General features: G+C 60.6%; 2 protein-coding genes across 6 annotated transcripts; both read left to right on the top strand.

Moving 5' to 3' along the window:
- The first annotated feature begins 268 nt into the window (after positions 1 to 268).
- Positions 269 to 4,771, top strand: GPR137 (G protein-coupled receptor 137). 2 transcript variants are annotated; one of them, XM_046014654.1, is made up of 8 exons: positions 269 to 399; positions 1,544 to 1,915; positions 1,998 to 2,047; positions 2,985 to 3,210; positions 3,330 to 3,479; positions 3,627 to 3,755; positions 3,871 to 3,989; positions 4,309 to 4,771. In XM_046014654.1, the coding sequence occupies exons 2-8, from the start codon at positions 1,559 to 1,561 to the stop codon at positions 4,466 to 4,468; spliced, it is 1,191 nt and encodes a 396-aa protein (XP_045870610.1). In that variant the 5' UTR covers positions 269 to 399; positions 1,544 to 1,558; the 3' UTR covers positions 4,469 to 4,771. The 2 variants fall into 2 exon arrangements, with proteins under 2 accessions (XP_045870610.1, XP_045870609.1); XM_046014653.1 differs by lacking the exon at positions 269 to 399 and adding an exon at positions 896 to 1,351.
- A 1,133-nt stretch (positions 4,772 to 5,904) lies between these two features.
- KCNK4 (potassium two pore domain channel subfamily K member 4) lies at positions 5,905 to 15,081 on the top strand. Of its 4 annotated transcripts, none has more exons than XM_046016406.1 (7): positions 6,430 to 6,599; positions 8,085 to 8,350; positions 12,218 to 12,341; positions 12,469 to 12,629; positions 12,830 to 13,016; positions 13,528 to 13,667; positions 14,399 to 15,081. In XM_046016406.1, the coding sequence occupies exons 2-7, from the start codon at positions 8,162 to 8,164 to the stop codon at positions 14,798 to 14,800; spliced, it is 1,203 nt and encodes a 400-aa protein (XP_045872362.1). In that variant the 5' UTR covers positions 6,430 to 6,599; positions 8,085 to 8,161; the 3' UTR covers positions 14,801 to 15,081. The 4 variants fall into 4 exon arrangements, with proteins under 4 accessions (XP_045872361.1, XP_045872359.1, XP_045872362.1 ...); XM_046016404.1 differs by lacking the exon at positions 6,430 to 6,599 and adding an exon at positions 6,775 to 6,853; XM_046016405.1 differs by lacking the exon at positions 12,218 to 12,341 and having other exon boundaries at positions 5,905 to 6,599; positions 12,941 to 13,016.
- Positions 15,082 to 15,111: the final 30 nt, after the last annotated feature.

The following is a 15,111-nucleotide window of genomic DNA, read 5'->3' as shown; positions in this document are numbered from 1 at the left end:
CCTGTAGAATGAAGATAATGACACCTCCCTTAGAAGCCAGACAACTTTGTAAACCGAGTGATTACTGTGGGTGAAAAGCACTTTGCAAAGGCTTCAGTTGAAGCTCAGCCGTCGATGCAGGTGTTGTTGCTGTTGTCACTGCTTCATCTGGATGAAATTGTCGTTGCTGTTGTCACTGCTCCGTGTGGACTGGGTAGCCGGGTCGGGAAGTCCCGCTCCCTCTTCCCCACGGTGGAAACCTCGCACCGCCCGCCTCGGGGGCACTACTCTCCGCGCCAGCTCAGGAGAGCTCGAGATAAGCGAGGGAGCCTCCTCCCCGGCAGGATGACTGCCCCGGCGCGGGAGAGGGGGCCCCGTTGAGGGTGGCCGTAGGACTCGCGGGAGCAGGCAGCCGGCCAGGTGAGCGGGAACGGCGGCCCGCCGGGGAGTGGGGCGGGCGTGCCTCCCCGGGACTGCGGGGCCCTGCGGGTTAAAACCAGGGGGCGGGGCCCGGGGGCCATCTTGGCTGTGGGCGGAAGTTTCCTTCGGAGAGCGGGTGAGGGGGAGTTGTTGCCGCCCCCCCACCCCGGCCGGGCGGCGCAATCTGGATTTGGGGATAGGGAGGAGAAACCTGGGAACTGGCGGCCCCCCAAACCGAGGAGGGCAGGTAGCTCCGGGCACGGCCCACCCGGGCGCCCGCCCGATGCGGTTCCGCCCCAGCGTCTCGGCCTCCCGCTGCTTCTAGTAACCCCTGGCGCCCGCCGCCGGCGCACCTCGCGCCAATTCTCGAACGGCTCCGCGCCGGGCGAGGCGCGGGGCTGCGGAGCTGGTGGGGGCCAGGCCCTCCGCATTTAGCGTAGCGAACGGCGCCCGCGCAGGCGCAGGCGCAGGCGCAGGAGGGGGCGGAGCAGCGGGAGCCGGGGAGCTGGGGAGCCGGAGCCCCGGGTCCCAGCGACCAGAGCCGGCTCCCCCAGCGGCGTCCCGAGCACCCGGCATCGGCCTCCTCCCGGCCCGCGAGGCTGGAGAGTGGATGCAGGGGTGGGGTGGGGTGAGGGCGGGGCAGTGTCCGGAATTCCGAGGACAGAAGGCAGAGGCCACCCCCAATCCGGATTATTGGAGGGGAGAGAGACCCCCAGTTTGGGGAGGGGGAGAGCTGGGCGTTGAGCGTCCCCCGCAGCGGCCGCTGCCTTCAGCCGAAGGGTATCTGCCGGCTCTCCCCGTCCAGCCGGGACGACTCCAACGACCAAGGCCAGGGACCCCTGTCCTTCAGGCTCTGCACCCCCTCATCCTGGCTCTGGGACTGGCCCGGGGAGGATATCCTGCCCACTTCCCGCCTCTGCCTTCCAGAGGGTCTGTCCTTCGACGCCCCAGAGTAAGGGTCTGCGGCTGCCTGTGTCTCGCTGCAAGGGCAGGGTCTCTCTGTTGAGGGGGAAGGGCCTGGCCAGCCGCAGCTTCTTTTCTCCTGAGCTCCCCATCTCTGTCGCTGCTCCCTGCAACTCCCACCCCTCCATATTTATTTCCCTGGCCCCCTGCCAGCCCCTCCATCTCTTTCTCTGGGATTCAGGCCTCCTGTCCTGACATGGAGAGTAACCTGTCTGGCCTGGTGCCTGCTGCTGGGCTGGTTCCTGCGCTGCCTCCCGCCGTGACCCTGGGGCTGACTGCGGCCTACACCACTTTGTATGCCCTGCTCTTCTTCTCGGTATATGCCCAGCTCTGGCTGGTGCTTCTCTATGGGCACAAGCGTCTGAGCTATCAGACAGTGTTCCTGGCACTCTGTCTGCTCTGGGCTGCCTTGCGCACCACCCTCTTCTCCTTCTACTTCCGAGATACCCCCCGAGCCAACCGTCTGGGACCCCTGCCCTTTTGGCTTCTCTACTGCTGCCCTGTCTGCCTGCAGTTCTTCACCCTGACACTTATGAACCTCTACTTTGCCCAGGTAACCATGGTAACGGGTGGGGGTGGGCTGTGGGACAGCAGGCCGGAGGGCCCAAAGGAACGATGGTCATCTCTGCTCCCAGGTTGTGTTCAAGGCCAAGGCGAAGCGCCGGCCGGAGATGAGCCGCGGCTTGTAAGTACACGGGATGTATGGGCATATCCCCCAGGCCAGGGGCAGGGAGCAGCCTGGTGTCTGTTTCTTTCTTGCCCCCCCCGACCCTGTACAGTATCAAGGCGGGGACAACTTAGCAGATGTTTGTGAAAGAGCCATGAAAAGTTAGGCACGTGGTACAGACAGCTCAGCAAAGGCACTGCACCCATGAAGGGCAGTGTTGATGGAAACAGCCATGCTAGTGTGAAGGAATAGGGTCCCAGCATCATCCCTGATGAAAGAAAAGCTGGAGGCTTCAGCCTTCAGAAGCCCCAGACCGCACTTGCGGCTGACCTTGGGCCGTGATAAGCTTGTCGTTTGTATAACGTCTTACGGTTTATTAAGAGCTTTCATAAACACTCTTACAACTTACCTGGGAGGCTGTTATTATCCCCATCTGAGAGATGAAGAAACTGAGGCCCGGCAAGGTAAAGCCCCATGTTCAAGGTCATAGATCTGGTGGAAGCCAGAGCCAGGGCTTAAACACAGGTTTCTTTTTCTTTTCTTTCCTTTCCTTTTTTTTTTCTTTTTTAAAGATTTTATTTATTTATTATCGAGAGAGAGAGTGCACAAGTGGGGAGAAGGGCAGAGAGAGAGGGAGAAGCAGACTCCCCGCTGAGCAGGGAGCCTGGGATCACAACCAGCCAAAGGCAAATACTCAGCCTCAACTGACTGAAGCACCCAAGCCCCCCTGAGCCCACGTCTCTGACTCTCAGTCTCGTGCTCTTTCTGGCCTACCATAGCTGTCAGTCGCTGTCTGACCTCTGTGGGCCTCGGTTTCCCCATCTGTGAAACTGGAGAGCCGCGGTTCAGATTGGTTGGTCTGGATTGATTGTGATTGACCCTGACGGAGTTCGGTGGGGAGGGTCAGTGAGTGCCAGTGGTGGTTTCCTGGGGCTGACTGTGCTGTGGGCTGCAGGCTGGCTGTCCGAGGGGCCTTCGTGGGGGCCTCGCTGCTCTTTCTGCTGGTGAACGTGCTGTGCGCTGTGCTGTCCCGCCGGCGCCGGGCACAGCCCTGGGCCCTCCTGCTGGTGCGCGTCCTGGTGAGCGACTCCCTCTTTGTTATCTGCGCACTCTCTCTTGCTGCCTGCCTCTGCCTTGTCGCCCGGCGGGCACCCTCCACCAGCATCTACCTGGAGGCCAAGGTAGGGCCACAAGCCCTGATCCCCGAGTGTCCCTTGGGGCCTTTGGGCAGTGATCGTCTGGGCAGAGAGGGAGCTGGAGCTTCCCCTCCCTGAGGGTCCTCTATTGCCATCTGTGCCAGGGGACCAGTGTGTGCCAGGCAGCTGCGATGGGTGGTGCCATGGTCCTGCTCTACGCCAGCCGGGCCTGCTACAACCTGGCGGCCTTGGCCTTGGCCCCCCGGAGCCGGCTGGATGCCTTCGATTATGACTGGTACAACGTCTCTGACCAGGTGGGCATTCAGCACGTCAGCTGCCTCCCTCGTGGCCATGGCTCTTGGCCCCCAGTTGGCCTCGACTCTGTCTGGGTCGTGCCCCCCCACACCCCCCCCCACCCCCGCCACAGTTGTGGATTGATACCAACTCCTGTCTTCCCACAGGCGGACCTGGTGAATGACCTGGGGAACAAAGGCTACCTGGTGTTTGGCCTCATCCTCTTTGTGTGGGAGCTGCTGCCCACCACTCTGCTGGTGGGCTTCTTCCGGGTGCACCGGCCCCCGCAGGACCTGGTGAGGGCCAGTGGAGAGGGGTGGATGCTGGGAATCCCTGGGCCAGGGTCTGGCGGGGCCGTGGGAAGCCAATGGGGGGGGCAGGAGAAAGCACGATGGTGGTTTCCTCCCCCAGAGCACCAGCCGCATCCTCAACGGGCAGGTCTTTGGCTCCCGTTCCTACTTCTTTGACCGGGCCGGACACGGTGAGGATGAGGGCTGCTCCTGGGAGCACGGCCGTAGCGAGAGCACCAGGTAGGAGCCCTGGCCCTGCCTCAGGTCCTCCCAGCTCCCTCCATTGAGCCATGGGGACCTAGAGCCTGGTCCTGCCACTTTCTCCCCTGCCCCGCCCCTGCCCCACCCCTGCCTCCTGTCTGTACTGGGTGAGGTTTCCTCTGCTTCCCACCCCGAGCTGCAGTTTGCCATAATCTAGAGGGTTCAGGCTCTAGGTGCTGGAAAGGAGGAGGCCCCGGGCCTTGTGCTAATAAGCCTCTCTCCCTCCGCCAACTCTTGTGGGGCCTGGTTGCGGCCCCGGTCCCTGCCTTGGGACTGATCCTTGTTTCTCTGCCTGCAGCATGTCGGGCAGCCTGGGCTCTGGCAGCTGGTACGGCGCCATCGGGCGGGAGCCGGGCTGGTGCGGAGGCAGCCAGACGCGGACCACTCCTCTGCTCTTCTCCCAGGTGCTGGGACCAGGTGGCCACCACCACAGTCTCTACTCCACCCCACAGACGTGATCCCCTCCCACTCTCCCCTCCTAGAGCCCCCAGACCCTAGTCCTCCCATCCCAGGTCCCTGTGCCAAGTTCATCTGCCGCTTCTTGCCCAGGATCATGAGAGGCTGTGGCCGCCTCTGCCCCTGGCCGGCTCCTTGCTACTCCGGTCATAGCGAGCTTGTGCTGTCCCCTAGGATGGGGGGGCGTGGCCCTGGCTGCCAGATGCCCACAGCACCTTGGCATGACCTGCCGTCTCCACTTCCGCACTGGAGCCGCCTACCTCTCCTGCACTGTCACTCAATAAACGGTGTCCCTGCGCCTCGTCCGCTCGTTGTCTTGTCTGTTGTCGCCTTTGTGTTCTTCGCACGGCGGCCTGTACAGCTGAAGGCTGATCAGACCCAGGCCCTCCCAAGGTGTGGCTGGGGGGGGGGGGGGCACTTACCTGACCTAGGCTGGGGAGGAGCCTGCAGTCAGAGGGGGAAGGAGGCCAGAAGAGTCTGTCCCCACTCCAGTATCCTCTTGAAAAATGCCTTCTCTCACCTCAAAACCTGCTTTAAATGTCACTTTCTTTATGAAGCCTTTCGTCTGCAGGCCAGGGAGCCACGTCCCCACTCCAGGGTCCAGTGGCACCGTGATTATGGGTCTCTTAGGCCTGTTCCCCTTGCTGGGTTGGGATTTCTGGAAACCCTGTTTCCCTGTCATTCTAACCTGGCATTCTGGGCCAGGGATTGGTCCAGAGCCATGGAGGAGTTGGCCTGGGACTGAGAAGTCCCCACCTCCCCACCAGGTGTGGATTTGGCCGGAGAGTTGGGCTGCCCCCACAGTCTCTGCCTGGTGGCCCCGAGGGCCCCTTCTCTGGCTCCCCCAATACCACGGTCACTGCCTTCTGTTGCCATGACGTTGGCAGAGCTGACCTCTGTCCTGTGGTTGGGAGTCATTTATCAGAGGGTTTCTCTCCTGTCCTATCAGAGGGCCTGATCATCACAGCTCATTGGAGTTCTGGGGCCCAGCACAGATCCTGTCTTGAAACTCCACTTGGGATGCTCCTGGGCACGGGGCCTTGAATCTCAACAGTCACTCTCTGTTGAAAGGAAGATTGCTGGGGCACCTGGGTGGCTCAGTGGGTTAAAGCCTCTGCCTTCAGCCCAGGTCATGGTCCCAGGGTCCTGGGATCGAGCCCCGCATCAGGCTCTCTGCTCAGCAGGGAGCCTGCTTCCCCTCCTCTCTCTGGCTGCCTCTCTGCCTACCTGTGATCTCTGTCTGTCAAATAAATAAATAAATAAAATCTTTAAAAAAAAAAGAAAGGAAGATTGCTAATATTTGTAGGACACTTTATTGTGTGTGCCAGCCTCTGTTTTGAGCATTTACAAATAGTGACCTCCTTAATGCTCAGAACAGCACTCTGAGGCGAGAATTAATCACGCCTTTTCTGTAAGTAGGGACAGGGAGGCTCTGGGGAGCTTGCTAACCGCATCTGCGCCCTCTGCTGGTAGGGGGTGGTCAGCCTTAGAGCCCGGGCTTAAATGCCACCCACCCTGGGGGCTGCTTAAAAGCCACCCACCTTGGGGGCTCAAGACCCCAGGCGGGAGGATTTTAGGAGAGCTCAGGGTTTCAAGAAGTGGGTGGGAACGCAGAGGGGAGCAGTTCCAAGACCTTCCTGGGCCCTGGCTGTTCAGGCTGTGGGGGAGGGATAGTTGCATGCTGAGATGGCCACGGAGGTGAGGACCAAGGGATGGCGCGGGAGTAGGGGTAGGAGGTGCCCCCGGCATGAGTTTCCAGAACTGGCTCCCAGCCCTACCTCGGCCAATTCCAGGTTGTTTCAGTGGATCCCTAACCCTTTGTCCCGCAGGGCCGCCTCCCTCAGGAGTGCTGAGCCCATGGGCCAGGGTGTCCCCAGGGGCGGGGAGTTGAGGGCCCTTCCCATCCGTAGTGGGCCTGGGAGATGCTGGGAGATTAGCGTGGCGCCTGTCCGGAGAGGTGAGCCGGCAGATGTCCAGGCCGGGGCCGGGCCGCGGGCCACACTGGATGGCCGGCGGGACAATACCAGGACTCCAGTCTGAGACTCCAGGCCCGACCCAGCGGCGACCCGTCTGGGGTTCCTCTGCCCCTCACCTGCCGAGACCCGCTGGAACTGGGGGGCTGGGCGGCCGCAGGTAAGGGGCTGCGGGGCACGGCGCCAGCGGCAAGGGCGCGGCACGGAGGGAGGCGCGGCGCTGGAGGGGTTAAGCTTGGAAGGAGGGGGTTTCTGGCAGCGGGAGGGGGGTCCCAGCCCCGGCGGCCGCCCGCTCCGCCCCTGCCGCCGCCGCCGCCTCCGCGGCCCAGCCGGCACCGGCGAGGCCGCGCGGGAGCTCGGGCCGCAGCCGCAGCCGCAGCCGCAGCCGCAGCCGCAAACGCAGCGGGGCCGACAGTGAGTGCGGGGCTGACGCGGGAGGGAGTGCGGAGCGCGGGCGGGACTCCCCGGCAGGGAGGGGTGCGCGGGGGGCGACCGGCCGGGCGGGGCGCGCACCTCCCTCGCGTGGGCGCCTCCGGGAGTCGTGCGGCAGCGCGTCCCGCCGCCCGCAGGCTCCCGGGCGTCAGCGTTGAAGACTCGGGAGGCGGTGGGAGCCAACGGCGGGTGTGCAGTGTGTCTGGGTGTCGGGAGCTGCGCGGTGGCCCGGCGGCTTGGGTGTGTGGACGGGAGTGTGTGCACACGTGCGCGTGGACCTCGGGTGCCTCGGCCCGGCGCGCACGCCCCGGGGGGTCCGGGCGTGCAGGTGGAGTGTGTGCGTGCAGCCTGGGCGGCGGGGCGGGAGGGCGCCGCAGGGCGGAGCGTGGGCGCGCGGGCCTTTGTGCCTGCGGGTGTGCGCGTGGGCGCCGCCGCCCGGCTGTCCCGGGGGGGCTGACGGCTGTCCCGGAGGATGCTGCCCCAGGGTCCGGCCCTGGTCGCTCCCGCCCTGTTCCTTCCCGGAACCGGGCACGCTCCCGCGCCCCCACCCCCGCCCCGCCTCGCCTCCGCGCCGCGACCGGGACCCGCCCCTGGGTTCCTCGAAAGCCCGGCGGGGCACTGGGAGACCTTGGGGGCTACCCGCCGGGCCCCTCGCGGGTCGCGGCAGAGCGGGGAGAGGCGGGAGCGGGGAGAGAAGCGGGAAGATCCTGCAGCAGCCGCAGCGGAGGAGCCGGGACCCGCCATCCCCGTCCCCGCCCTGCGCGGTCCGGCTTCTCCGCCCGCTCCCCCTAGGCGCGCCTCCGCGCCCCCTCAGCCTCCCTATCTGAAGCCGGTTCCTCACGCCCCCTCCAGGCCCCCCTGGCATTTTCTTGCTCGCCCCGGGGGTCCCTAAGCAGCCTCAGTCTCTCTTTCCCCCTTCCACTCTCCTTCCTTTCCCTTCCCGGAGCCCTCTTCTCTTCTCATGTCCCGGAGTTCCCGGACAGGGGCTGAGGGCCGGGCAATGGAGGTAAGGGGTGGGGGACAGAAAAGGGGGGGGGACTGGGTGTGCCCTGGTACCAAGTGTCCTGGCAGAGAGATGTGAAGAGAAGACATCTATGCGCAGTAGGGCTGGGGGCTCCAAGGACCTCTGGGTGTTTTGGGGGCTGGAGGAGGAGGAGGGTGGAGGGGTGGCAGGCTGAGGGATTGACCCCAGCATCCCTGGTTCTACCCACAGTGACCGCAGCTCCCCAGGACCCCCCTGCCCGGCCTCCCCAGGCGGGCAGCGGAGTTGGCCGGGCCCCTGGGCGCGCCATGCGCAGCACCACGCTTCTGGCGCTGCTGGCCCTGGTCCTGCTCTACCTGGTGTCCGGTGCCCTGGTGTTCCAGGCCCTGGAGCAGCCCCACGAGCAGCAGGCCCAGAGGGAGCTGGGGGAGGTCCGAGAGAAGTTCCTGAGGGCCCATCCGTGTGTGAGCGACCAGGACCTGGGGATCTTCATCAAGGTGCGTGGGTGGGCAGGAACCCCCTTCAGGAGTCACCCCTGATCCCCCGAAAGGAGCTGCCTGCCAGTGGGGCCCTGCACTGGCTTGCCGCCTCCAGATGGGCACCCAGTGAGGATAGGGTGCAGCGGAGGGGTCCAGGGCGGAGGCTGACATCCAGGTCTCTGTGTTTTCAATATGGTGTCCATGGGGACATTTGGCCGCTTTGCTTTTCCTGGCCTTGCACTGAGCTCCGGGACTGGCTCCCTCCGTGCAATGGTGGTTGAGGAAAGGAACCAGTGAAGGAAGAAATGAATACGTGGCTGGGACACACAAAATATGTCACCTTGTCACAGGCCTAATGCACTGATTCCTGGTTGCCAGATGAAACCCAAGGTGCCTGGGTAATTGTGAATTTTATTTTTTTTTTAAAGATTTTATTTATTTATTTCACAGAGAGAGATCACAGTAGGCAGAGAGGCAGGCAGAGAGAGAGAGAGAGGGAAGCAGGCTCCCTGCTGAGCAGAGAGCCCAATGCGGGACTCGATCCCAGGACCCTGAGATCATGACCTGAGCCAAAGGCAGCGGCTTAAACCACTGAGCCACCCAGGCGCCCCGGTAATTGTGAATTTTAGCCACTAAGCAACGAATACTTTTAAAAAATATATATGTCCCATGCAGTATTTTTATTTACTGAATCTGGCAACATTACACTGGTTTCTGTACTTCTTTGGAGTCCCAGATGCCTTGGAGATGCCCAAGAACACTGTGGACACTCCCCTACCCCCTGGAAAAATGCACTTAGATTCAGAGGGTGTCAGAAGGACACATTTCAGAGGGTTCCAGGATGCCCTAAGCCTGCCACTGTGGATACCAGGTTAGGGACTCCTTTTTCCCCAGGACACATGTTTATGATGAGGCTAGAGGAAGGGATGGGTTCAGGTTTGGTTCAGTGACTAAAGAAAGTTCTGGGCTTCAGCCTCCTGGGGTGCTAGCACGGAAGAACCTTTGTTGCTTCTGTGATTTCTGAGTCACTTTCATATAAACAACCCAAGGATTAACTTTAATAAGTGGATGTTTATTACTCTGAAGAGTAATTGAAGAGTGCCCCTTCTCCCCTGCCTCTTCTTTTGGAGGGAGGAACCATGGGCCTGGAGGCCCCAGTGTTCCAGCCGATTCCCAAGGTGGTGGCAGGAGCAGGAGCAGAGATGAGGGCCGGGTGGGGCTGGGACTTAGGCTGCTTGACATTGACTCTGACACTTGGAGAATGCCTAGTGAGGCACAGAGAGGCCTGGGCAGGAGGATGTGTCTGGCCAGACCACAGGGCAGAGCGGGGGAGGGAGAGAATCTGACCTATTTTATCTTCACGATGTAAAGGCTTTTTTCCTGGATAAAAAAAGAAGAAAAGGAAGGGCAGAAATTAGAAGTGTGGGCGACAGCTGCTTTCTCTCCCACAGCTAGGCAGTTCTGCAGCAATTATGCACCTACTGTGTGCTAGGTGCTGCGCTACTACACCATAGGGTGAGCAGGGAAATTGCTATGGGGTCAAACAGAGGCAGCCTCTACCCTAGAGGCTGTCACTTTGGGATAGGGGGACAGTTCCATGGACAGATCACTGTAGGATTCGTGGAAAGGGAGCTCTTTCCTTGCTTCCTTCTTTGTTAAACACCTGTTGTATGCTGGGCTCTGAGCTAGGTGCTGGAGGCAAGGAGGGAGATGGGGTGGGGGTGGGGGGCTTTGGGAGGAGCTGGTAATTGAAATGAGGCAGGTGAGATAGAAGGGTAGAATTTAGAGATGTATGATTGGTTTGCGAGAGACCTGCAGGCAGAGAAACAGCCTGGGCAAAGGCGTGGAAGTTGGAAAGGCGCAGAGTGTTTTGCAGAACTCGGATTTAGCAGATGCCTAGTCATTCGAAGCAAAAATTAGAACACACAGGATGACAAGAGATTTTTTTCCCCCCCCAAGTAGAGAATTTATTGGAAAAGTCTTGCAAAATAAAATTTAAATCACCTTAATCATACATTTCACTTCTTGGCTTCATTTAAGAATTGCTATTACAGGAGGTGGGATCGTCTCAGAAAATCTGGGGGTAAGATCACACTGCAACTTGGGTTTCAGAGGGGGGCCTCAGGAGAGAATGCTGGGGAAAGGGAGGTGGGGACTGGATGAAAAGGGGCTGAGACGCTGGGCTGGGAATTTGGACACTATTCTGGGGCAGACAGTGGGGAGCTACGGAGGATTTGGGGCAGTCACTTTAGGAAGATTAATTTGGAATGGGTCTTGCTAATGAGGATTGCAGTCAGAGAGAAAGAATGTGGTTTTTGATCTTCCCCACTGTCTTTGTGCCTTGGCTCTGTGCCCCTTGGGGAATGGCGCCCTCTGCCCCCCCCATCCCCATTGTGCTCTCAGATCTGTGTCACTTAAGGCAGACACTCTGACAACACAGACTCTTTTTTTTTAAGATTTTATTTATTTATTTGACAGAGATCACAAGTAGGCAGAGAGGCAGGCAGAGAGAGAGAGAGAGGAAGGGAAGCAGGCTCCCCGCTGAGCAGAGAGCCCTATGTGGGGCTTGATCCTAGGACTCTGGGATCATGACCTGAGCCCAAGGCAGAGGCTTTAACCCACTGAGCCACCCAGGTGCCCCCAGACTCTGTCTTGAAAGGACCTGCAAGGTGGCAAGAGGGGCAGACACATGGCCATTTCATTAACTTAATCCTGTTTATTGAGCACCTACTATGTAAGCACAGGGTTTGGGTTGGTTGGGGGTTTGTGTGTCCATGAGCCTTCCAGTCTTGGGTACAGAATTTGATGGTATATGAACCTTCCTGGAGAAAGGTTCCCTAACTTCCATCAGATTTTTCTAAGGCAAGGAACTAAAACTCAGCTTTCCTAGGGGCGATGGGAGCGGTGGGATCTGGGGACAGTTGGAAATCACGGGGCATGGGACCAACTTAAATGCACAAGGGTTATTTTAATTCTTCACAACTGCCCGAGGTAGGCGCCAGCAGCAATGTCTGCTCCTGACAGAGGCAGAAACTGAGACACAGAGTTAATTTGCCCCTGGGGTCACAGAGCACTGAGATTTGAACCCAGGCAGTCTGGTCCAGGTCTGCTCCTGACCTCTGTATTTTTAAACTAGAAATCTTTTGTGTGAATCTTTTGTGTGAAATTAAGGGGCAGATAATGAAAATCTTAAAAAAAAAAAGATTTAGCTATTTAAAAACAAAGATAATCAATTAAAAAAGATTTAGTTATTTATTTGGAGAAAGAGCGCTCTAGCACACACACACTCTTGCAAGAGGAGGGGGTGGGGGGAGAGGGAGAGGGAGGGAGAAAATCCCAAGCAGACTCTCTGCTGAGCAGGAGCTCAACTAGGGGCTCAGTCTCAGGACCCTAGGATCAAGACCTGGCTGAAATCAAGAGTCCCACCCACTGGCTTAACTGCCTGAGCCACCCAGGCATCCCAGCTAAAATGTTTCTAAAACAATGCGGAGGGGCGCCTGGGTGGCTCAGTGGATTAAGCCGCTGCCTTCGGCTCAGGTCATGATCTCAGGGTCCTGGGATCGAGCCCCGCATCGGGCTCTCTGCTCTGCAGGGAGCCTGCTTCCTCCTCTCTCTCTGCCTGCCTCTCTGCCTACTTGTGACCTCTCTCTCTGTCAAATAAATAAAAAAAAAAAAAAATCTTTAAAACAATGCGGAGGTGAAACACAATTGGGCCCCCAGTTTGCAATGTCTGCTCCAAGGGACTACCCTCAGGAAGACGGGGAGGGAAGGGGAGAGCTGGGAGGGGGAGGGAGGAGGACACCACTCTGGAGGCTGGAGGGTCAGGGACTTGGCCAGGACGATAGGGAAGGGCTGAGGTTCCTCCTTCTGCGCCTTGTCCTGCAGGATGTGGCTGATGCCCTGGGAGGGGGTGCGGACCCTGACATCAACTCCTCCAGTAACAGCAACCACTCAGCCTGGGACCTGGGCAGCGCCTTCTTTTTCTCGGGCACCATCATCACCACCATCGGTGGGGGAGGGGACTGGGCACGTGGAGGGGGGCAAGGGGCCGCCGGGCTTTCTCCTGGGGGAAGGTGCAGAGGGAGGAAGTGGAGGCCAGGCAGCCCCTAGACTTCCTGCACGGCCCCTCTGCCCAGGTTACGGCAACGCGGCCCTGCGCACGGATGCCGGGCGCCTCTTCTGCATCTTTTATGCGCTGGTGGGGATCCCGCTGTTCGGGATCCTGCTGGCAGGGGTCGGGGACCGGCTGGGCTCCTCTCTGCGCCGTGGCATCGGTCACATCGAAGCCATCTTCCTGGTGAGCTGTTCCTTGCCCGGCGCGCCCTCGCGCTGAGCTCGGGTTACCCTTGTCTATGTCCCCGCCCCGCCCGTGAGCGCGCGGGCCTTGAGGACGCGGGAGCCTCGCGCACAGAAGCCCCGACGAGGCGGTGTGGGGGTGCGTGATTGGAGGTTTTGGCGATGCCTTGGGTCCCTCCTGCCCGTTGTCCCTCCCTGCAGAAGTGGCACGTGCCACCGGGGTTGGTGCGAATCCTATCGGCGGTGCTCTTCCTGCTGATCGGCTGCCTGCTCTTTGTCCTCACGCCCACGTTCGTGTTCTGCTACGTGGAGGGCTGGAGCAAGCTGGAGGCCATCTACTTCGTCGTGGTGACGCTCACCACGGTGGGCTTCGGGGACTATGTGGCCGGTGAGGCCACCTTTCTTGCACTGCACTTCCCTATCCACTTTATTCATGCCCAGGGACCCTGCACTCTTGCGTCTCCCTCCGAATTCCCTGTGGTGCGTGCGCGCTCACAGGCACTTGCTCCAATCCCCACGTGCCCTCGCGGAATGCACCTTCACGTTTTTGCACGGATGCAACAGCTCATGTGCCCTTACATTCTGGCATGCCTGCACCCGATGCATGCTCACACATATATTAAGTGCGCCCCTCCTATGTGTCACATTCTCATATATGTGCGTCCATCCCATATGCCCACATTTTTGCGCGCGAGCACGCTCACTCGCGTATTTTTATCTGGCACACTTTCAAGTAATGCACACTCATCTTGCATGCGTTCACACACACACCGATTGATTGCCCCGGGGTAGGTGGATCCTCTCACTGAGCTGGGAAGAAGGGAGGTGAACCAGGAGCTTACAGGCTTAAAGCCTGCCCCACAATCAACATCTTTCTGGCCTCCCCGGTGGTATCCCAGGCGCCAGCCCCAACCAGAGCAATGCAGCCTACCAGCCGCTGGTGTGGTTCTGGATCCTGCTCGGCCTGGCCTATTTCGCCTCGGTACTCACCACCATCGGAAACTGGCTGCGAGTAGTGTCCCGACGTACTCGGGCAGAGGTAGGCGCTCCTGGGTCGGCGCTTGCGCTGTGCCGCTGATGCGCTGTACCCTAGCAGGGGGTTGATCAGTCGGCCTCCCTTCCAGAATGTGGGCTTCTCAAGGCGGGGACTGAGTGCCACCACCCCCCCCCCCCCGCCCCCGCCAGGTGCAGCTGGCCCCGAGGGCAAAGGGTTAAACTTGGATCGGTTTGCTGAGAACTCTGTCTCCGCTGTCATGAACGGAGCTGAGAAATTTAGGGAGAAAAAACCAAAAACCAAAACAAAAAAAGCAGGAAGCCCAGTTGAATGTAACTTTCAGATAAATAGCAAGTAACATTTTAGTGTAAGTATATCCCGAATGTTGCACGGGACGGACGTGCATATATTAAGATTTTATTCGTCGTTTATCTGAAATTAACATTTAACTGGACAACCTGTGTGTTGTGTCACCCTACTGGCCGCGCGGGCCAAGGAGCTCGAGAGAAGCGCAAAGGTCTCTAGGGGGCACGGGAAGGATAGCTGAAATCAACCCGGGGCTTTCTAGAAAAGCTCCAGGAGGAAAGGTCTCCTAGGTTCCGACGGAGGAGAGGAGAGTGTGTCGCTGGTGATGAGCCTCCCTCCCCGCGCCTCTCTGGCACGCTGAGATAGGAGGACCGGGGGAAAAGGGTGGCCGTGCCTGATGGGGTAGGTTCCCGGGGTCGCAGAGGCCGTCGAGGGCCCGCGGTCGAGGACTGCCTTTACTTTTCGCGCAGATGGGCGGCCTCACGGCGCAGGCCGCCAGCTGGACCGGCACGGTGACGGCGCGGGTGACCCAGCGAGTCGGGCCCACCGCACCACCGCCGCTGGAGAAGGAGCGGCCCTTCCTGCCTCCGCCGCCGTGCCCGGCGCAGCCCGCCGGCAGGCCGCCGTCCCCGCTCCCGGTGAAGGCCGAGCCGCCCTCCCCGTCCTCCCCGTCCACCCCGCCCACGGCCTCCGCGCTGGATTACCCCAGCGAGAACCTGGCCTTCATCGACGAGTCCTCCGACACGCAGAGCGAGCGCGGCTGCGCGCTGCCCCGCGCGCCACGGGGTCGCCGCCGCCCCCCTAACCCTCCCCGGAAGCCCGCGCGGCCGCGGGGCCCAGGGCGCCCGCGGGAAAGAGGCGTGCCCGCGTAGGGGCAGGACCCCCGGCCCGGGGCCTCTTCCAAGGGCTTCGTTCTTGCGCTCTCCCCGGCATGCTCTGCTTGTCTGACCAAAGAGGCCTCTCTCGACCGGACCGAGGCCTGCGGAGGAGGCTACGGGCTGCCACACCCCGCTCCTGGCCCTCTGCTCACTTCGTCCATTTGCAGACCCCCCAAGGCTTTCTGTCTCGCTGTCTCGGCTGGGCCCGTCCCTCACCACACCTCACGACTGTGCCTCAAAAGCCTGCATCAATAAACGAAAACAGTTTGCACCGCTGCGGGCGTGCGCGCTCCAGGGACGCGAGT

Source organism: Meles meles, chromosome 8 (assembly GCF_922984935.1).
Source record: "Meles meles chromosome 8, mMelMel3.1 paternal haplotype, whole genome shotgun sequence".
Lineage (NCBI taxonomy): Eukaryota > Metazoa > Chordata > Mammalia > Carnivora > Mustelidae > Meles > Meles meles.
This window is presented reverse-complemented; position numbering and strand designations above follow the sequence as displayed.